The sequence below is a fragment of the Schistocerca nitens genome, chromosome 9, assembly GCF_023898315.1.
Source record: "Schistocerca nitens isolate TAMUIC-IGC-003100 chromosome 9, iqSchNite1.1, whole genome shotgun sequence".
In the NCBI taxonomy this organism is placed as follows: Eukaryota; Metazoa; Arthropoda; class Insecta; order Orthoptera; family Acrididae; genus Schistocerca; species Schistocerca nitens.
In genome coordinates this window covers 209,444,751-209,468,751 of record NC_064622.1, presented here as the reverse complement: position 1 = coordinate 209,468,751, position 24,001 = coordinate 209,444,751, and the positions used below count along the sequence as shown (strand labels likewise).

Here is a 24,001-nt window from a genome sequence, read left to right as displayed (position 1 = left end):
TGCGGTTAACTGTTGCATGACTCAGAGACAGGTACCTAACACTGTGGAGTTAGTCCCTGGAGTACGACAAGAAAACAGGTTCGCTTGGCAGCCGGCTCAAGAAAGTAGTGTCTGGAACAGTCAACACGGACAACCTAGGTAAGATACACAAGGCACTACTAAAAAAGTACAGGATGATTAGCACAGCAACCAGAAGAGAGTGGAGAAAGACTTAGTGAAGACTACCAGTACAGCGAACTACAAATAAAAACTGACAGTCGATAGGAAAACACAAAGCAACCGGAATACCAACGTGCAAAACAAAAGCTGTGCCAAAGCGTTGCTAGTGTCCCACATTCAGGCAACAGCCGATCTTGGTCATTCTTAGGGACCGCCTGGCTAACGTAGATACCTATCTAGTAACTGCAGAATTACTTGGGACCCTTGGTGATAGAATTACTGAATAAGCGCATTCCGACCACTGAGCTAAAGAAAGATCTTTTACACGCTAATAACATGAATTTTACAGAATAATTTGGCTTTATTTTCAGTGTAATTAAAGAAAAAATTGAAAATAGAAGTTTCTTTATAGGAGCCCTACACCCCACTACTGTGGGTTTATCGTTCTGTACTATTTCTGCTGCGCCAACCACTGCTTGGTAACTAAAAATATAAGTTTGATCCTTCGCCTCACCCGCTACAATTTTTCATTTCACTTTTCTTTCATAAATACCGGAGCTCCGGTTACTTTCATTTCTGTTCAACCCCTGCATATAGCATAAATTTAGGCGAAATCAGTCATGACGAGTAGGTGCAGTCCTCTTGTGAATGTTTCTGGTCGAAACTAGACAGCGTACTCAAACAAATAATGTAAACGTACAGCCTGTGGGGCAAGGGCCAAGTGTCGCTACTGTCGGCCTTTCTATGTGCTGTGGCACCAGGAGTGCAGAAGTGGCGACGTTACCACGTCAGCTCTTTACCCAGAGGAAAGACCTCGGACACTCGTTTTAACAGGATGATCGGTTGATGTGGGACGTTCTGTAGGGACTGGGTGAGGAAACATCATCATTCGTAACACCCCATGGCCGGAGGCTAGTGCTCTGCCCACTAGACCATGGTCGCCACACGTAATAATCATTTACTGGTGGAAACTCTGTCGTCCCATGTACCGCTTCCGATATATCGAACGTAAAAAATGAGTTGTGTTTCACTCGGATGGTGTATTCTGAGCCTGTCGTTATTCTTTGGCGGAAGTTTCGTTTTCTCCATGAACTTTATAATAGTCGAGCTTAATGTTTGCTGTAGGATCCTTGCACATATTGATGGTGGCAGACCGAGAGGCTATTTGGGCTGTAAGTTAAAACGAATGAACTTTACGGCAATCAAATAATTTCAGCAGCTATGAAAAGTTTCGGTAGTTCTGTTATGTGCGGATAGAATGCTCATATTCGTCCGCAGCTCGTGGTCGTGCGGTAGCGTTCTCGCTTGCCGCGCCCGGGTTCCCGGGTTCGATTCCCGGCGGGGTCAGGGGTTTTCTCTGCCTCGTGATGACTTGGTGTTGTTTGATGTCCTTAGGTTAGTTATGTTTAAGAAGTTCTAGGGGACTGATGACCATAGATGTTAAGTCCCATAGTGCTCATAGCCATTTGAATCATTTTTTGCTCATATTCTTGCGTCTTCTAGCTGCATCTTAGCCTGCGAAAAATTACAGAAGAATACATCGATAGACAGATCATGAGCCTCAAGAGATGAATAGATGGGCAGCCTGTCTGAAGAAGATGTAACTGTGGAAACCGGTCGTAGTTGTGAAATATTTCAATTATAGTTACAAGAGCAATAGTTTCGTGATAATGGCAAATCGTTGTACCTCTGCCCTTATAAGGCTGATATGAATATACGTTCATAGGGATTCAAAACTTGAACCAATGGTGCAGGAACTAATACTACGCTTTTTGCAGGTATTTCAGCTTTCTAATTGTGCTCGTTGGATCCTACGTAATAGTTGGATGGAATCTGAGTCCAGTTTTACTAGAATTCAAGATGAGTATCTTAAGCAGTGCCTCATAACACACAGTTTGTGGCTGAATCTCACTTCTGTTTATCTACATCTAACCTCTAGTCTGTAGGGTGTGTGAGACATAATACTTGTTACAGCAATACATAGTGATTTTCTCATGTTTACCGCATTGCTGTTTTAGGGGAAGGCTTTGTGGACCATCCAGGAGCGATAAATGATGAAACTTAATAATGTCTGATGTACTTCACTGAAATCTGGTACTCTGAATTTTAAGATATATTAGGTGTCATCTAGTGCGTGTGAACGAGTTTACATACTGGAGCATTGTTGTTTCTCTATTTCTCTCTTGTAGCAGTTAAACATGTCTGTGAGCGTTTGCGTTGCCTACGTTATATGTTGACAGCAATCTGACGTGCGTTCAACACATGAAAATAATGGCAGGGAATTCCTTTGAAGTGTTCACGGCCGACTTCCTGCCTCGTTTTCTATATTCTTCTCATTTTCAGTGTCTAATGATCTTGTCGTCAAAGGAGTTTTAAAAACTTTCTTACAAACTCGTGTAATATCCTTGTTAGTCCAACACCGTTTTTCCGGTAAGTGAAGGAAACTTCTCAAGCCATTATGTCGAAAAGACATTTTATTGGATAAACGCTTTCGACATAGCTATTCTGTCATCAGCGGATGTTTGTTGAAACCGCTCAAACAATAAAATTCTTTTTTAGCTATTTTGGTTTTTGAAGTTTCCTTCAGTTACCATGCACTGCAAATCGCCCCGGTACTGACAATGTCAGGGGTATATAACATAATCTTTCTTTTCAGCATTTCTTTAGTTAAACACGCACCCTATACCTAAACCTCGAATTTGTCGTTCCTGGTGGTCTAATGGTAAAGCGCATGCCTGGAGACGAATCCAGATCAGCTGATGGAAATTTTCAGTCTGCCATTAACCTTTACTTGCCAACGATGTGAAGAGTCCCCTGGAATGATAGGTGGTTTGGATACCATGCTAAGCTGTAGGTCCCATTTTCACGGTTGGGTAAATGGAATAACTTAAGGCCAGACAAGTCATTGACATGGCGTCCAATCAAGAGACTTGCGCTAGATCGTTGCACCGCAACAAAACTAAGAAATCCTTCAGTATTCTATCCGATACTCTATTTATCCCTGATGTTGGTGCGGTATAACAGACCTTCGTAGTTATACTGTATGGCCAAAACTAAATTTTGTATATGATCTTCCTTTTATAGTGAGTTTGCCAATGTTTTCATTAATGTCAGTTTCAAGCATCATGTTCTAATGCCATATATGTTGTTATTTTCATTTCCAGTCCAAAGACTGGCTAGACGCAGCGCTCCACGCCAGTTTATCCCTTCCAAAGCTGTTCATCATTGTATAAATTACGGCAATCTACGTCCATAAACCCTGTTTACGCCTCCCGCACCTGGACCCCGTTCCTGCTCCTCATTTCTCCACCCCTTCCCAAACACACACACACACACACACACACACACACACACACACACACACACACACAAAGCCTTCTGTCGCACTTGACTATTCCTTGATGCCTTAAGACGCCTCCTATTAGACAATCCCTTCCTTTAGTGAAATTTTACCATCATTTCTCTCCAGTCCGACTAACTATCTTCCTATCTTCAACACTCCTATTAGACAATTCCTTCCTTTAGTCAAATTTTACCATCATTTCTTTCCAGTCAGACTAACTATCTTGCCATAGTTTATTCTATCTACTCACCTATCTTCAGCACTCTCTTGTTGCACCATATTCCCAAAACTTCTCTTCTCTTATTGGCTGTATCGAAGGTTACATTTCAGAGCAGTGCTTTCAGGAATGACTTGCTAAAACAAATTAATATCCGTTATTAACATATTACTTTTTTCTGGAAAAGCTTTTTCCCTTATTGCCAGTCTCCATTTTACATCCACTTTTTCTTGTGACATCGTTAGCTGTTTCTGCTCACTACTTGTTGCCTCTAATTCCCTAATTCAATTGCCCCAGCATCACTTAAGTCTATCAGGCTCTATTGTCCTTGTCTGAATTTTAATGATGTTCTCGAGACACTATGTATTCCTTCCCGTAAACGTGATCTTCCTATCTCTGGTAGGGCTATAACGCCATCGGCAAATATTATGCTCTTATTGGTTCACCCTGAATTTATATTTGGTTTCGAAATTTGTCCTTTCATTTTGTGAACTGAAGTTAAGTAACCCTTTTGTCAGCCGATGCGCCAGTGTCAGGTTCTTACATTCTAACTACTGGGCTCTGAATTCTCAACAAATTGTAGATACCACATCACTTCCTTTAGGTTTTCCCTGATATCTTCAGAAATCCGCAGAGTGTATTCTAGTGACCACCGCGTATAATGACATTTTATATTACGGTTAACTCTGCAATTCAGTCCACCCTTTTCAACCAGAAACAGGCTATTAGGCATATTATTCAACGTAACAGAATCAAACTGAAAGCTTGTGGAAACATACAAAGAGTAAGTACTACTTTTAAACTCTAAACCTCTTTAGTTCCACTTTCATACTGCTGGTTTCGGGTTCTCGGCTGTTCAACATAAAAGTCGAATCAGAACACCTTCCACCGTCTAAATTTCTACTTGTTATTTGATTTGAGCAACCAGATCTAGCGCTGCATAACGCCATCATCAGGCCCCCCTGACCGACATGAAGGAAGAAACCCAACTCAGATCTAATCAAAACAGGGACAAACATGCAATGTCTGGTATCCATGAAAATTGTTCAAATGGCTATGAGCACTATGGGACTTAACATCTGAGGTCATCGGTCCCCTAGAACGTAGAACTACTTATATCTAACTAAGCTAAGGACATCGCACACGTCCATGCTCGAGGCAGGATTCGAACCTGTGACCGTAGCAGTCGTGCGATTCCAGACTGAAGTGCCTCGAACCGCTCGGCCATAGCGGCTGCCCTGACATGCATAAGTCTTCGACGGAGTGGCAAGTGATGATCGAAGGGATCACTGTGTCAAATATCTACGGAAGCCGGTCACTGAGTGCGGGTCCTTTCTTTGACTAGACCGGAGGTGGGTTTCTTCCTACACGTCGGTTACAGGGCCTGAAGATGGCGTAACGTAGTACTGAAAGTGGTTGCTCAAATAAAATAACTACTGGAAATTTAGACGGCTGTATAATTTTTAATTCAGCATTTTGTAGTTTGTCCGCAGCTCGTGGTCGTGCAGTAGCGTTCTCGCTTCCCACGCCCGGGTTCGATTCCCGGCTGGGTCAGGAATTTTCTCTGCCTCGTGATGACTGGGTGTTGTGTTATGTCCTTAGGTTAGTTAGGTTTAAGTAGTTCTAAGTTATAGGGGACTGATGAGCATAGATGTTAAGTCCCATAGTGCTCAGAGCCATAAGAACAATTTTATAGTTTAAAGTTTATCGAAGTGGACAACGACGCATTTCTTTTCATTCAGAGTAGGTCTCTGTACCAAGACAATATCTTATCGCGATGTGACTAGACATTACAACAATCCGTAACATTCAACACAAAAGTTGGATTATTGAAATTTGTTATTGTGTTTCACAGTGAATCCGGTATCGTGCATGTTACAAAGAAACTTAATAGCGCTTATTCGGGTATGTACTACCGAAATTATCATTTTTACGTAACGTACCTGAGAATTTTTTGATGAGTTTCGATACAAAGACACAAATTTTCGTACATTTTATCGCAGGTGTCTGCTGGCATGCCGTTCATGCGTGTCGCCCCATCGTCTAGGTTTTCTTCGCCGTCCTCCGTTTTCAGACTGGCTATGCGCAGCGAAAGTATCCGCAGCTGCGCGGCCACGAGAATCATGACGGCCATGAACAGCAGGTCGACGCTGTAGCCCAGCTGACTCGTCCACGCCCCTACGATGCACTGCGAGGCGTACGACAGTGCATAGTAGTTGGTGTTGTTGTCCCAGGCGTGTTGAACCAGCGGCAGGCGGCGCTCTCCTGGATGCGCCACTAGCGGCGTGGGGAACCACACGAAGCACTGCGCGAACATGAAGAGCAATATTCCCAGGGTGAGGCGGAACGCGCGCGTCTGGGAGTCCTTCTGAATGCTGGCCAAAGCAGGATCCGCGAAGCAGGACTCACTCTGCAGGGACATGAGCGACTCCACGTGTCGAGCCAGTGCGTAGTACTGCCGCCGGTTCCGCCTGGAGAAGGCCATCTTGATCGTGTTGCAGCCGATGTATACGGTACTGGTAAGAACCAGTGTCGTCTCCTCCATGTCCCCCCAGCTGTAGTAGATGGCCAGCGAACCCTCTATCGCGTTCCAGACGCCCAGCGCCAGGCCCAAAGCCACGTACGCTTCAAACATCCAGGAACCAGGTAGTTGCCACACACCGCATAACCACAGATGGCGGATGTTCAGCTTGAGGATCGACTGCCCGCTGGCTGCCCAGGACAGAGGCAGTTCCATATCATTTGCTACCTCTCCCCCCATCTAGTACCGGTATCAGTCCCGATGACCACTCCTTCCCTTCCTGTACAGACTTGCGAACTAGTACACGGTGGATATTCTACTTTGTACTCCTTACGAGGTGTCAGGACAGCAAGTGAAAGTTACTCTGAGCCGTTCACAATTTCACTGTAACTGCTTCTGAAGGAGGCCTACGTTATATACACGGACGCAAATGGAGGAATGAAAAGGCTTGGTAATGGGATTTAAATAAATGAGCTACTGTGTAACATTTATAATCTTCCATAGTTACACATTTCTGGGTTACATAACATAAACAAACGAACAAGGTAAAGAAATAAAATATGAAAGTGTTTCGTTGGAACAGCTCGACTCACCTAAACTGATCGATGGTGGTGATTAAAAGTAATAACACTCTCTTCTCTCGTATCCAGCAGACGACGTAGTTCTCATAATGTAGTTCATAAGAATAGCGAGCTGTCTTATGAGATTTGTATACTACACGTAAATTAGGGTTCCTGCATGAAAAGTTTCACAAATTTCTCACTTACAGCAAATCCCGGGAGCTGAGAAGTTAACAGTGACGCAAGAAAGTAAAAAGTTCGTCGATTAAACTGAGCTGCAATGAAATGATGCTGCTGGAAATACCTTTGAAACAAATGCCCTTTAGTCCCATAATTTTTTTGTTATTGTCACTGAGCTGTGTACAACAACGGTCGAAATTTAGTCGCACATTGTATATTCTGTTTGGTTGGTCCCTTTCTTACAAGTATGTGACCCATATTACAAAACTGATGACAGAAGGGTCGTTAATTTTACTAACGTCTCTTTCGTCTTGTGAGGAAATGCTCAGAATTGTCATAAGCAATATATTCAAGATGCATACTGTATGTCATATCCAACAAGGAAGGTAAGTGTTATCTTGAAGACGATTTAGGCTCCAGGAAACGGTATGTACTGTATTCCGTGCGAATGTGATATGTGAAATATTATTCTCATTATCAGTACACTCAAAGAGGGAAAAAGGAAGAAATATTATCGATCCGGCATCCAGTTTGTAAGGATCTTACCGGCCATCACAGCTGACTATTTTACTCGTCCACGTGTCATCTTAATACAGAGAGGTCAATTGCTGGAAAGGTAATTTTTTCACACATGTAACCCTCTTAGTAGTCTACAGACAGTCTTCGGCGACAAAAGATATAAACTTACAGACGAATCCTCCTCCTTAGCTGAGTGCTCACAGTGCCTGCCATGTGGGAGCCCAAATGTGATTTCTCGGTATGCGCTTTTTTTTTTTTTTTCCTGGTGGCATGGCTAGGGTAGTTGCATTCAGACTCGTGGTTGATTTCGACAAAGTACTTGATGGAGAAGTAACAGGATCAAGGATTGAGAAGCTATCGACGGCCGGGAGAGTGGTGCACTGACACTATGCCCTTCCATACCGAATCATAATCAGGAAGGTCGCGGAGGGTGACGTGGCGGACGCTCGACATAGATTAATCCGTCCAGTCCTGAGCGCAGAGCTGGTATTTTATAAATGAGCTAACCTATAGTCTCCCAAAATGTTTATGGTAACCTCTAACTCATGCATCTTCACTGTTCACTTCTTGCAGTGCACTACACACCTTTACACGGAGACATACACACACTGAGCCGTGTATCGACTAGTGCTACACCATGTATTTAGATTGCATTGGTTTTCCTTTTCTTCCCCTGACATGTTTGTTTGATATGTTGTCTGTCATTAAGTGGCTGGTTGGTTGTCTTTTCTCTCTGATATCGATATCTGCGTTTTTGCGTCCGGGAAACTGCTATGGAGGGAGTGAGATCTCTGACCGCTGGTAACTTCGTGTGGTGACGCGGAAGTAGGGGTGCGCTCAGAGAGTCTGGTGGACACGGGAAGGCAGTGTGGCTCGCCAGTTCCGACCTGGCGTGGTCGGTTGTACCGAGTCGCCATGTGATGTATGTCGGTTGTGTGTAACGAGCTGGTCGAGTTGACAGAAGAGCTCCCCGCGGGTTGGTTGTATACAGAATCGCCCGACGAGTAGTTGCTGTTCATTTCACCTTGGTGGGACGTTAACAAGCTTCTTTAAGTCCTCTGTTTCAACACTGGAATTTAAAAAGGAGATACCTAACATGAAGGAGCGGTCACTACCCGTCAACGTTTGAGAGAAGACGTGAACTCCGGTGACAGAGCGTGCAGTCGCGTGCCCGTGGCGTGTTGGGTACACTGGCGACGCGTGCACGGTCGGATGTGTGCATCCTTGCCATCGAAGGTCGTGTACTGCCTGTTCGAGCATAATTGCAAGTTAAGTTAGTGGGAGGTTTAATCATTAAGTAATAAGTTTGCGTAACCAGTTTCTCTTCTGCCTTGTGGCCTCCGGCGATCTGGTTTCCTGTCCCCGGCACCGGTGTAATTGAAGACAGTGATCTTTCGTCCTCCTCTCGTTACTGCCCGGTGGGAGGTGTAGTTTTGGCAGTTTGTTTCGCTATTCTGTCGTGTGTTATGAGTAAATTCATGTTTCTTGTTGGTTGATCATATGGTCGCTCATTCAGGACTGTGTGGTGTAATGTAGCCTTGCACGAGGTTAGCTCTATTGTTGTCAGCAAGTTAAGCCATCTTATTACAAGTTTTCGCTGGCTAAAAGTCGGTGCAATGACCAGCCTGAGAGTGGCAATTGTGTTTACGGGCGTATTTAAATTGGTTAGTATTCTGCCTAGCCTGAGCATCCCTGAGTGGGTGATTTGTGGCCGCCTTACACGGGTCCGTCATATCTGTTATGTTCTAATGATATTCCAGGACACTTTTGTTTAAAAACTTTTTTAAATTCCTTGTGGTGTGGCTTCTAGTAACCGTAACCACTGTGTGTGTGTCACACACAAACACACATACACACATACACACACACGCGCACAAACACACACACACACACACACACACACACACACACACATACACACACACACAAACAAACACACAAACACTGTCTTCGGCTTACAGCAGAACCATCGATTCTTCAGCTTTTATAGCTCTGTATGACCGCGTTCTCCTATTTGTCTGTCCAGGACACAGATGAATACTCTTCCTCTACGAATAAACGTGATCTTGAGCTCGGGAAGATGGAAAGAGGTTAGCATAATATGAATGATAGTTCATCGGTATAAGATTTACACACGCGTACTGTACATTTTGACCGTACGTTCCAAAAGTTCGGGGGTTGTTATAAAGTAAGTGGGATCGAGCAGATTGGTAATCCCATCTTAAATTATGTAAAGTTTATTCGCATGAAACGTTCCTATTATCAGGAACTAATGGGAATAAAATTTTGTAAAAAATATTTCTCGTGGGCCGCATATTTCTAACCACTTCAACAGACGAATTTCTTAAAATATGAATTAGTTTTAGGGTAATAACGATTTTTGCAAAAAAGTTTACATCAAATAAGGAACTGTCTGCAATTTTTTTATATTCGTAAGATTATAACCTTGGCTTTAAAAATAGGATATCCCCTTTGTTAAAATATACACAACACTCAGATTAGTGTATCATCTAATTCTGAACAAAGTCTTCAAGTTGAAGCTGAGAAAAATTACACTTTATTCTTAAGGGGAGCCGGAGGTGGTCAAATCCAAAAAATTACGATTTTTTTTTTGCTACTGAAAATTAATTGGAACATTCCCCTTTAATGTAAGCTTCGAATTATTGTTCTACTCGCCCTAGAAGTGGAGTTATTACCATTTTCCCCCACGCCTGCAGAGGAAATGGGCGGCCGCTGAATGCATCTAACACCCTCTCGTGACTTCCTGCCGAACTGCTTGGGATTTTCTCGGCCTGTTACGCATACAGCGCCTTATGTTACGCATACAGCGAGTGTGCAATGGTTGGCTACATAGTTTTCTGTGACAAATATTACCCGTATTTCCTTACAGCTTACTCCTATTTTCCTCAGAATTTCGAACATCTTGCTACATTTAATATTGTCGTACACTTTTGTTCTGGTTACGATGCCACGTTTTAGTAACCGTGTATATAAGAAGAGGAAGAACGTAGGAAAAGAAAATTAACACTAATACCAAGTTGCGATACTAAAATGAATAAGAGCGCGGAACATCGTCTCTTTGCTGTTTACCGTTTCGAATTAGTTCAGTGTTGCGCATGTTGTTGGTAGTATTATACTTCTTGTGTAAAGCGAGTAATATGCAGTATGTACAAGAATCAGGAGGGAACAATAAAACCAATTATTCATGACTTAGCACAGCCAGAATTGTTACACAAATGTCTACACGGAAAGACGCAGAGTCCTAATGAGAGCGTAAACAATTTGATTTGGAAAGTGATTCCTAAAAGGGTGTTTGTAAGCATAAAAACACTGCACTTTGGCATTTATGATGCAATAACAACCTACAACCAAGGGAACAGTGTGAAGTGTGAAGTTCTGAAGGCATTAGGATTTACAGCTGGGGTGAACACTGTATTGACAGAGGAAGGATAAGAGGAGCAGAAAGAAGAGAAAGGAATATAAAGTACGATGGAACAACAGGCCAGAAAAGAAGACAGAGAAGGAAGCTTTTGGAGGACGAAGAAGAAGACCCTGATAATCCATCCTATAGCGCAGGAATGTATTGAGAAACTTTGATTGCCATTTACCATAAATTAGAATTTTTCGAATATAAGGAACATTTTCTCAAAATCCACTCACGTTAGAGAGATGAAATTTTTATACAGCACTCCTAGTGGTCAAACTTACATTGTAACACATCCATTTGGCAATATGTTCAGTAGTTTCATTCCTGTTTAATTATAAAGTAATTATTTGTAAAAAAAATTGGGTCATTAATAAAAAAAATAATTGGAAGGAAACTAGAAAAGATACTCCAAAATCCCTCTGTCATAACTGCAATACTAAACCACTCTATATGTAAAAAAAATTCAAATTTTTCTATTTGGTAGTTTATTCATAAGTGTTCCTCAAACTTAGTGATTTTAACATGGGCAGCATAGGCACCTCCGGCTCCCCTTAAAACCCAGGTATGAGAAGCAGCCACTAAAGTTATAAATGTATTCCGGCTCCATGAGTGTCGGCATCCTCTTCCGTCTCATATTGCATTTTCTTTTTCCCTGGTCGTCTGCGTTATCTTGCCCTTGTTTGAGGGTCTTTAATGGCACTATGTGGAGCCCTAACTCTTTTTACCTAAATTTAACAATTATTTCACTGTGAATCGACCATCAGTTTATAGCAGTCGTTTCAGGCCTTCGCACCTTGTAACATTTCCTTCATTAACGTTGACACTGCATTAAAGACACCGAATGCAGAGTATTACTGACAACAACACAACACTATCTTCGAAATTCTAGACCAGATTACATTGTTGAAGGACTCGTTAGCGCTCTTGGTAGGGCCACGGAGATATTTCTTCAATGATCTTTCACCTGCCAGACTTCTGAAAGTTTGTTTCACGACCTCCACTATGGTGTTGCTGCTCTGTGAATAAATTTCTCACTATTCTGCTGTATTCCGTTGTATTTGCACCAGGAATCATTTATTTGAAGGGATAGGGAATGAAGAGACTTATCTTATGTCGAAGTAAGCAAAAATAGAAAAACTGCCCATACGAGTTCTCTCATACCATTTAGGCTATTAACATTATATTTATGTCTCTAATGAAGTAAATCATAAATTAACCACACTTATAAATTCACTGTATAGTGAAGAAAATTGCAACGATAAACAAAATAACTGTTACTTACAGGCTTACTGGAACAAAACCATGAACGAAACCAAAGAAAATTTAAAAAAAGATCAAAAGGCGATCTTGTCCTTACAGAGACATCTGTGCATCGAACGTAACGCAATAATGTCGCTGGTGTCTAAGAAATATACCCAAGGATGTGGGTGATCCAAAAAATTTAATTTTAGCCTGAGACCTGTCGAACGTACGTAGTCACACTCACACTGTGTTTTGTTTACATAAATGAACAAAGAAGAAATAAGGCAATAATATACATGTATTAGATACCATTCGAAAGGGAAGATTTCGTAGATTAAGATAAATAAAAGGAATTTCAAGATTTCAATTGCTCCTGAGCCCCTTAATGAATGATTTCTTTTTACCAGTCCGTGTTCTGTGTTCTCTAAATAATTCTAAACCATGTGGTCTTTACTATATTTCAGATATGTTTTAACGAACTTTTTTAAATACCTCGACTTTAATTCACTCTCTATTCTCTTTGGACAATTTCTAGTATAATTTCACTAACTGATGTAGAATGCTATTTTGTGTTCGCTTTTCCCCCATAAATCTAGTTGATTTTTAAGAATTATTGATGTTCTTCTTGTTGTGCATAACAGACAGTTGCACACCGACTTATGCTGTTAGAATCCTCAGCTACGGTGAATCTAATTATTTGTGTCTACAGTTTTTACGGCCCTTTTCTTTAAACCGAAAACTGTTGCTTCGTATAGTGGTGGGAGCTGACAGATTCTGAAAAACTACAGACGGGCGTTTCGGCTGCGGACATCGGTGTCGGTGCTGGGATTCAATCGCTCAAATGCAGAGCACACGATCCGAGGTCGGATATCAATACTACTTGATACCGTAGAGACACAGGAATAGTTTGTGTCGAACCCCACAGTCTGATTACTGTCCAGACAGAATAACGATTGATACTAAAGCCCTCAGTTCTACATGAAGGTGGTTACATCAACCGTAGACTTATTGTGCAGGAGGATCAAAACGTCCTTCTAGACCTATGACGTACATTGCATATACACTCATCAGTCAGAACATTATGACCACCTACTTAACATTCGGTATGTCCACCTCCGGCACGTACAACGACGGCGACCCTATATGGCATGGAAGCAATAAGATCTTGGTAGAGCGCTTGAGGGAACTGGTGCCACATCTGCACACACCCTAATTGCCAAAAATTCCGGGGAGTGGCGATAAGCTCTGATGCCACGTCCAATAACATTCCACATGTGTTCCATCGAGTTCAGATCTGGCGAGTTAGGGGACCATCATATCAATTGGAACTCGCTGTTGTGTTCCTCGAAACAATCCATCACACTCCTGGCCATGTGACATGGCGCATTGTCATGTTGAAAAATGCCATTATCGTCGGGAAACACGATCGTCATGAAAGGGGTGTACGTGGTCTACAACCAGTGTACGGTACACCATGGCCGCCATGGTGCCTTGCACGAGCTCACCGGACCAATGGATGCCAACGTGAACGTTCTTCGGTGCATAATGGAGCAGCCGCGAGCTTGTCTTCATCGGCTTGATGGTAGAAGGTTTCGGGATTCATCAGGCCATGCAACGCTCTTTCACTACGCCAACGTCCAGTTCCGATGGTCAGATGCCCATTTCAGCGGTAGCTGCCGATGTCGTAGTGTTAACATTGGCCCATGTATGGATCTCCAGCTGCGGAGGCCCATCGTTAAGAGTGTTCGGTGCAATGTGTGTTGAGACACACTTCTACTCAGGCCAGCATTAAACTCTGATGTTAGTTCCGCCTTGTTTTACCAGTCTACTCAGATTACGACGTCCGACATCTGAAATGAGCGGTGGCAGCCCAGCCCCACGATGTCTGGATGTCGTTTCACCTTGCTTTCGGCACGTGTGGAAGACAGCACTCTTTGAACACCAGGCAAGTCGTGCAGTTTCCGAAGTGCTCGTGCCTCCCTTTCATCAGCTTCTGCCGCTTGTCACACTCGGATAGATTGCGCGCCTTCTCTACTCTACACACATACAGCACACTCATTAGTATTAAATGCACCGTGCGTGTGTCCGACTAGCAGTCATTTCTCGTCAGGTGACGCTGCTACCTCCTGGACTGGTTGATATCGATAGTAGGTGGTCACAATATTCTGGCATATCAGTGTACAAATTTAATACTGTATCTTATTGAGCACAATGGCTCCATGGCTAAGTGGATAAAGGTCAGCTTTCAGGATTAGGGGTACCTCAGTGAGTACTAATATTTTCACTCTCATATATGGATTATTTAAGCTCTGTGAAAGATTTATATATTTGAAAAATTCCGAGTAACAACTTGGTTTGGAGAAGATATTGACGTCATTCTGTGAAAGTGGAGAAGAACTGCAGGACCTCAAATCTGTTCCAAAATTCCACACGTTGGGCAGGATGAAGAAGTCGTAAATTGAATAATTAACCTTTTTTAGCTGAATCTGATCATAAAGGAACCTATCCACGCCATTTTCGGAACCACTGCTTTCCATTGGCTGAGCTGGAGACCAGAGGCCCACTTCCTACTGAGGAAAGGAAGCCGAGCATCGGAGGGGTGAAGTATGAAATTTCGTTGGTTATCACCGAAACTAAAATAACACGTGATATACAATCATACGAGCTAAGGTAGTACAAAGACTACTTTCAATTCATTGATTTGAAAATCTTTCAAGAGACAATGTTTAAGAAACAGTTATCAGTCACATATTGTGAAGCGTATTTACGAGTTACTATAAAACATAAACTTTTCTCTCAGCCAGACCACTTGCATTAACGTACTGTAGTAAATGAGGAATCCTACCATACCGTCAATAAGCTCGACGCACAAAAGGATCCTCTGGAGTGTTTAGTTGGGTGGTCCTTCTTCCTCTATGACTGCTATGACGACTGTTATTCCGATACGATGACACTTATGCCTGGAGAGGACAATGTATCGCGCTCAGCCTTGTTGGTAATGGCTCAGAGTTGGTGGAAGGGATTGGCTGACCGTCACCTTCAAGGAGCGAGAAAAACCCACCGCTTGACTACATCCATGCCTGCGGAAATCAAACATAATGGATGCTGAGAACACTTTAAATGTGAGATCAATTTGATGTTGTCCCCGGCACGAGCTGGCATCACACCGGATCGTGGCAGCAATCCCCGGAAGCTCGGACATCAATGGAAATACAGCTTCCTAGAAGTCGGAATCGAGAGGAAGAGAAAGGGCAAAGAACAGTCTTCTAATGGCTGGCAGTAATATTTCTCCAACCAATTTCAGGATGTGAGACATGATTCCGGCTCTGCAGCAGCACACAGAAGGCAGTCAGCAGAAACTGGGAGTCTGAAGGTATTCTTCTGATGTCCTCTTCTTCTTCTGAAGGTCCTCACGTCTGGAACAGTCTTCGTCATGTGCCCGTCTACATCTACATCAACATACAGAATCCGTAATCAAACGTACTGTGTGCTGAGGCTTTCCCGGCGCTGCATCTGCTTGATAGGTTCCCGGGATTTACGCCGGATAATATTGTAGAAACCGCACAATATTTCAGCGAGACAACTGCCCGCCATCTTCAGGTGTTACTGTCGCGTCGCTGAGAAGCGCGCCAATTTATATGCTGGCTTTCTAGAACAGCGCAGGCGCCAGCGGGGCATAACGTCATCGAAGACCAATCGTAGACAGCGTCGAATACCAGAGCCCTCTGCTGGAGAAACGGGTCGCGGTCTGCGGAAGCGCGCCGCGGCGCGGGAAGATGCGGCAGGGAGCGACGGACCCCGTTCGCGCGCGCGAGGTGTTGGCGCGCGATTTAAGCATCTGCGCTAAGGCTTCCCATCTGCGTTGACTCGGTGCGGTTGCTAATCTGTGGCTGGCGATTCCTTAGTGCCGCCAAGGCTGGCTCCCAGGCTTTGCTCAGGTGAAACCCCGTGTCTCTGTTTATTAGGTCACTGCTTGTACGTATTTCGAGCGCCTCTTTGATGATGGAGTCCCAGTATGTGGAAGCATGCGAGAGGATGTTGGTTTCTTCATAATTCATGCCGTGTCCCGTGTCGAGGCAATGTTCAGCAACCGCAGATTTCTCTGGCTGACCCAACCTCGTGTGACGTTTATGTTCGTTGCATCTGTCTTTGACCGTACGACACGTCTGGCCAATATAAGATTTCCCACATTGGCACGGGATTTTGTATATTCCTGGTCTCCTCTGGCCGAGGTTGTCTTTAACAGAGCCCAGCATGGAGGCCGGAAAACACATTTAATCCGGTATTTCTTATTTTGGCAAGATGATGGACCTACTACAGGATACAGCGTATCGTCCACTCCAGAAAGATCCGACGGATGCCGTACAACGGAGGACATCCGCTCTCCTCAAATCCAGCCAACTTCCTGACCATCTGAAGAAGAGTTTAAGAGAACGGGCGCCAGTTCCGCCACGACTTTATGGCCTGCCTAAGATACATAAGGAGAATGTTCCGCTTCGCCCTATCGTTAGTAATATAGGTGCCCCAACATACCATCTAGCTAAACATCTGGCTTCTCTTCTGAGTCCCATGATGGGGAAATGTGAACACCATATTCGAAACTCAGAAGATTTTATACAGCGAATGAATAACCTGCGTCTTGAATATACAGACTTACTAGTGAGTTTCGATGAGGTTTCCTTGTTCACACGGGTGCCTCTGATGGACTCATTACAACTTATAGGAGCCAAGCTGGAAGAGGACGTCTTACACCTTTTCAAACATGTGCTTACCTCGACTTACTTTTTATTTAACAACCAGTATTTCGAGCAGACTGACGGTGTTGCTATGGGTAGCCCTTTGTCTCCCATAGTAGCAAATCTTTTTATGGAAGATTTCGAGGACAAAGCACTTCAGACGGCAGTTCTGAAACCCAAATGTTTTTGGAGATATGTAGATGATACGTTTGTGGTATGGCCGCATGGGACAGCAACGCTTCCTTCTTTCCTGGAACATCTGAACTCCCTCCATCCAAGTATCTGTTTTACCATGGAGGTAGAAAAAGATGGTGAGCTCCCGTTTCTGGATGTTTTGGTCCGTAGAAAAGGAGACGGCTCTTTGGGTCACAGTGTGTTCCGGAAGCCTACGCACACAGACTTGTATTTACAAGCTATGAGCTGTCATCATCCCTCACAGCGCAGCGGTGTATTACGGACGCTAGTGCATAGGGCTGGAGCCATCTCAGATCAGGACACCTTATCGGCAGAGCTCAGCCATCTCCGCTCTGTATTTGCCCAGAAAGGGTACTCCGAGAAGCAGATCCGGAACGCGTTTCGACCAGCACGCTCCAAACCTCAAGAACAACCTGAAGAAGCAGATAACACCACGGGGTTGGTTTTTCTACCGTATGTCGGTGGCGTGTCATTTAAGGTGGGCAGAATTTTCAAGAAATACCGGATTAAATGCGTTTTCCGGCCTCCAGCAAAAGTGAAATCAATGCTGGGCTCTGTTAAAGACAACCTCGGCCTGAGGAGACCAGGAATATACAAAATCCCGTGCCAATGTGGGAAATCTTATATTGGCCAGACGTGTCGTACGGTCAAAGGCAGATGCGAGGAACATAAACGTCACACGAGGTTGGGTCAGCCAGAGAAATCTGCGGTTGCTGAACATTGCCTCGACACGGGACACGGCATGAATTATGAAGAAACCAAGATCCTCTCGCATGCTTCCACATACTGGGACTCCATCATCAAAGAGGCGCTCGAAATACGTATAAGCAGTGACCTAATAAACAGAGACAAGGGGTTTCACCTGAGCAAAGCCTGGGAGCCAGCCTTGGCGGCACTAAGGAATCGTCAGCCACAGATTAGCAACCGCACCGAGTCAACGCAGATGGGAAGCCTTAGCGCAGATGCTTAAATCGCGCGCCAACACCTCGCGCGCGCGAACGGGGTCCGTCGCTCCCTGCCGCATCTTCCCGCGCCGCGGCGCGCTTCCGCTGACCGCGACCCGCGTCTCCAGCAGAGGGCTCTGGTATTCGACGCTGTCTACGATTGGTCTTCGATGACGTTATGCCCCGCTGGCGCCTGCGCTGTTCTAGAAAGCCAGCATATAAATTGGCGCGCTTCTCAGCGACGCGACAGTAACACCTGAAGATGGCGGGCAGTTGTCTCGCTGAAATATTGTGCGGTTTCTACAATATTATCCGGCGTAAATCCCGGGAACCTATCAAGCAAACGTACTGTGAATGGCGAAGTCCACCCTGAACCACTACTAAGCATTTCCTTTCTTGTGTCAGTAGCAAACAGACCGAGGGCTAAACGACTGACTACATGACCGTATAAGCCCCAAATTCTCGTCATCTTCGTGGTTCTTAGGCAAAATATGTGTTGGCGGCAGTATAATCGTTCTGCAGGCAGCTTCAAATGACGGTTCTACAAATTTTGTCAATAGTCTCTCGAAAAGAACGTCGCATTCCTACCAGGGCTTCCAAGTTAAGTTCGAACATATCGGAAACAAATCTAGCAGCCCACCTGTCGGTTGCTTCCATATCTTCCTTACATGCGACCTGGTGGGAATCCCATGTGCTCGAGCAGTACTTAGGATGGCTCGCACATTTTCCTAAAATTCTCCCAATAAACCAAAGTCGGCTACTCACCTCCGTACTACAATCCTTACATGCTTGTTCCATTTCATATCGCTTAAAAAAACACTCCTAGGTATTTAGTCGATGTGAATGTGCCAAGCAGCACGATAATAATGCTGTATTCGAACGTGATGGGATTGTTTTCCAATACATCTGCATTAACGTACACTTCTCTACTTTTAGATCGTTCTTCGATTCATCAAGCGAACTAGAAATTTGGTCTACGCCTTCTTGTACCCGATCGACAGTATAGAATAATTTCACTACTTTCCATAATCTAGTTTCTTGGTTTATGTTGTAACCTAGCATGTTCCATGTTGTTGATAATTTGTATCTGCTCCATTATTTAAAATATACGCTTGCCTATACTTCAACTACATCTATAGCTTTCATTCATCAATGAGAAGATTTGTTAATTGAATTTAGTATACCTGCAAACTTTTTTTAAAACTCTGATTGAGCAATATTTAGACACATATCTACCCACATACTTCACAAATAATACCACATATTGTTAGTAACTCTCACTTCAGAATTATCAGCTCAGCAGCTCAGTGGCAACTATTTTCTCTCGTCTGCATTGAGTTTTATTAGCATCGTCGATAGACAATTCTATGCAACATGCCGTTAGTATTCAGACGTTTCCTCTTTGATCGAAAAAAATTCTAAAGCATCGCAAAACAGTTACGATAAAAGAGAAATTATATGAGACTTCGCTACTGCGACTGTACTGTCTGTGCATTGCTGTGCTTGTGTTATCATCCAGCCTGTCTCCAGATATACCTGATGAGAGTCTGGCGCCAGCTTGCAGTGTCTGGTGAGATGGACGACAATTTAAAAACATAGCCGCCTGAAGACTGCACTTTTTGCGTAACATGCAAACACATACTACTGACATTAAGTTAGTGATGGTTAAATTATCTGTCAAAACTGGTTAAATCCAGTTTACAGGATGTGAGACAATGGCGGTTAATTGATAACGTGGTACTGACTCTATAAATACTACTAGATCTCACAGATGAAATAAAATTCATCACTTTCACTTTCGCGTACCAGAAAGCCATATTGCAATGGCACTACGGCCTAATCTATTGCCATAGGGACTTGTGAATACAATAAAGTTTAGTACAATACCCAAAAACTCTCTTTTCTTCTTCTACAAGATAAAAAAACTGAAATATCCTTGCGTTTACCTATTCAAAGCTTTACATTCTATTAAAGAGTTAGAAAGATATCTGGTGCTATCTACCCGCCTTTCTCCCTCTCTCTTTATCTGATCGAACAGACAATTACAGACTCTGTGATCAGTGAGACAATTAGAGAGTGTTGACGGTAGTGGTGATGCTGAATTTAATGGAAGCTAGATGTACGAAGTGATTATAGGTGGAGGAGCCGTCGAGCGCTTGTTTTGTCGGATGGCCACGGCTATAGCAGGTGAGGCTTAATGGTGCCAGTCCTGAGCACAGGGCAAGACACAGATATAGAGACAGCGAAGTGAGACGCAGGCCGGCTCCTTAGCAAAGCAGAAGACGGCGTAAGTTGCTGGGGCCACTTGTCATAGGCACCAGGGGTCCCAGAGAGGGGCCACAGTATATTGTCCATGATGCCAAACGCTTTGTAACTGCTTTCGCCGAGATGTGTGAGACTGAGGGAATGGCAGCTGCTCCCAGCCGAGACAAAGGCCATTCCACCGTTTCGGCAGGAATCCTCTTGTTGTTGTCTGGGAAGCTTGCTGTATACCGGTACTAGCTAGGTCAGCAAAACCATTTCGCTAGAACAGGTGAAATGGGGCGACACTGCATAAAACCGCACACTGGGTGGCAAAGAGAGGTGTGGCGGTCTTTTTCCTATTTTTTTTTTTTTAATTGAGGTGATGTAAACACACAAGCCAAGTTATTTCCCAAGCACACCAAACAACAGTGTATTAATTGGGACAGAGACCAAGATATAACAAAAAGTACCAGCACGTTACCTTCCATTTCGAAACCGGTTGCACTCAGAGCCTGTTACATTGACTTGTAAATTATAGATTGCTGCAATCTGTAATTTACAAAACGTAACAGTTTTCGTTACCTCGAGACGTCTTAGGCTTGAAGGAACTGGTTTTTTTCCCATCTTACGCAGGGAGTATCTATGGTACATGAAGTGATATGCGATTTGCACCGACTTTCAATTGGTGGTTTTGCTTTTTGGCGCAAACTCCTCGTGAAGGTTTTGGCGGACTTTAATGTAATGTGTGTAAGCTGCAGAGTCAATCGTGAACCGCCGAGGAGAGTAGCAGATTCAGTCTTGGATAAAATACGTGGTTTTGGACTCAGAACCTGGGCGCGCAGGTGGGTCACAATGGGAGAAGGAGCTGGAGGCTGTAATCTTACCCTCCCACAGAGATTTCTCTGTCTCTAAAAGTTTCGAAAGCTTCAAGAGGCGTATGATATACAAAAAAAAAAAAAAACTATTTACTTGTCTTCATTTTTATCACTGTTGCCTGTTCCCCCCCATGAACCATGGACCTTGCCGTTGGTGGGGAGGCTTGCGTGCCTTAGCGATACAGACAGCCGTAACGTAGGTGCAACCACATCGGAGGGGTATCTGTTGAGAGGCCAGACAAACGCGTGGTTCCTGAACAGGGGCAGCAGCCTTTTCAGTAGTTGCAGGGGCAGCAGTCTGGATGATTGACTGATCTGGCCTTGTAACACTAACCAAAACGGCCTTGCTGTGATGGTACTGCGAACGTTTGGAAGCAAGGGGAAGCTACAGCCGTAATTTTTCCCGAGGGCATGCAGCTTTATTGTATGGTTAATGATGATGGCGTCCTCTTGGGTAAAATATTCCGGAGGTAAAATAGTCCCCCATTCGGATCTCCGGGCGGGGACTACTCAAGAGGACGTCGTTATCAGGAGAAAAAAAACTGGCGTTCTACGGATCGGAGTGTGGAATGTCAGATCCCTTAATCGGGCAGGTAGGTTAGAAAATTTAAAAAGGGAAATGGATAGGTTAAAGTTAGATGTAGTGGGAATTAGTGAAGTTCGGTGGCAGGAGGAACAAGAATTTTGGTCAGGTGAATACAGGGTTATAAATACAAAATCGAATAGGGGTAATGCAGGAGTAGGTTCAATAATGAATAAAATAATAGGAATGCGGGTAAGCTACTACAAACAGCGTAGTGAACGCATTATTGTGGCCAAGATAGACACGAAGCCCACGCCTACTACAGTAGTACAAGTTTATATGCCAACTGGCTCTGCAGATGACGAAGAAATTGAAGAAATGTATGATGAAATAAAATAAATTATTCAGATAGTGAAGGGAGACGAAAATTTAATAGTCATGGGTGACTGTATTCGGCAGTAGGAACAGAGAGAGAAGGAAACGTAGTAGGTGAATATGGATTGGGGGTAAGAAATGAAAGAGGAAGCCGTCTGGAAGAATTTTGTGCAGAGCATAACTTAATCATAGCTCACACTTGGTTCAAGAATCATGAAAGAAGGTTGTACACCTGGAAGAACCCTGGAGATATTAAAAGGTATCAGATAGACTATATAATGGTAAGAGAGAGATTTAGGAACCAGGTTTTAAATTGCAAGACATTTCCAGGGGCAGATGTGGACTCTGACCACAATCTATTGGTTATGAACTGTAGATTAAAACTGAAGAAACTGTAAAAAAGGTGGGAATTTAAGGAGATGGGACCTGGGTAAACTGACTAAACCAGTGGTTGTACAGAGTTTCATGGAGAGCGTAAGGGAACAAATGGCAGGAATGGGGGAAAGAAATACAGTAGAAGAAGGATGGGTAGCTTTGAGGGATGAAGTAGTGAAGGCAGCAGAGGATCAAGTAGGTAAAAAGACGAGGGCTAGTAGAAATCCATGGGTAACAGAAGAAATATTGAATTTAATTGATGAAAGGAGAAAATATAAAAATGCAGTAAATGAAGCAGGCAAAAAGGAATACAAACGTCTCAAAAATGGGATCGACAGGAAGTGCACAATGGCTAAGCAGGGAAGCCTAGAGGATAAATGTAAGGATGTAGAGGCTTATCTCACTAGGGGTAAGATAGATACTTCCTACAGGAAAATTAAAGAGACCTTTGGAGAAAAGAGAACCACTTGTATGAATATCAAGAGCTCAGATGGAAACCCAGTTCTAAGCAAAGAAGGGAAAGCAGAAAGGTGGAAGGAGTATATTGAGGGTCTATAGAAGGGCGATGTACTTTAGGACAATATTATGGAAATGGAAGAGGATGTAGATGAAGATGAAATGGGAGATATGATACTGCGTGAAGAGTTCGACAGAGCACTGATAGACCTGAGTCGAAACAAGGCCCCGGGATTAGACAACATTCCATTAGAACTACTGACGGCCTTGGGAGAGCCAGTCCTGACAAAACTCTACCATCTGTTGAGCGAGATGTATGAGACAGGCGAAATACTCTCAGACTTCAAGAGGAATATAATAATTCCAATCCCAAAGAAAGCAGGTGTTGACAGATGTGAAAATTTCCGAACTATCAGTTTAATAAGTCACGACTGCAAAATACTAAAGCGAATTCTTTACAAACGAAGGGAAAAACAGGTCGAAGCCGACCTTGGGGAAAATAAGTTTGGATTCCTATGCAATGTTGGTACACGTGAGGCAATACTGACCCAACGACGTATCTTAGAAGCTAGATTAAGGAAAGGCAAACCTACGTTTCTAGCATTTGTAGACTTAGAGAAAGCTTTTGTCAATGTTGGCTGGATTAATCTCTTCCAAATTCTGAAGGTGGCAGGGGTAAAATATAGGGAGCGAAAGGCTATTTACAATTTGTATAGAAACCAAATGGCAGTTATAAGAGTTGAGGGGCACGAAAAGGGTAGCACTGGTTGGGAAGGGAGTGAGACAGTGTTGTAGCCTGTCCCCGATGTTATTCAATCTGTATATTGAGCAAGCAGTGAAGGAAACAAAAGAAAAATTCGGTATAGGTATTAAAATCCTTGCAGAAGAAATAAAAACTTTGAGGTTCGCCGATGACATCATAATTCTGTCAGAGACAGCAAAGGACTTGGAAGAGCAGTTGAACGGAATGGATGGTGTCTGGAAGGGAGGATATAAGATGAACATCAACAAAAGCAAAACGAGGATAATGGAATGTAGTCGAATTAAGTCGGGTGATGTTGAGAGTATTAGATTAGGAAATGAGGCACTTAAAGTAGTAAAGGAGTTTTG

The 24,001-nt window shown here is 43.5% G+C and overlaps 1 protein-coding gene across 1 annotated transcript in view; it reads right to left on the bottom strand.

The window, feature by feature from the left end:
- Positions 1 to 6,480, bottom strand: part of LOC126204107 (odorant receptor Or2-like) — a 52,200-nt gene extending 45,720 nt beyond the window's left edge. The window contains exon 1 of the mRNA XM_049938523.1: positions 5,663 to 6,480. Within this exon, the coding sequence (XP_049794480.1) occupies positions 5,663 to 6,480 (818 nt within the window). The remainder of the gene's footprint in view (positions 1 to 5,662) is intronic.
- Between the last annotated feature and the right edge of the window lie 17,521 nt (positions 6,481 to 24,001).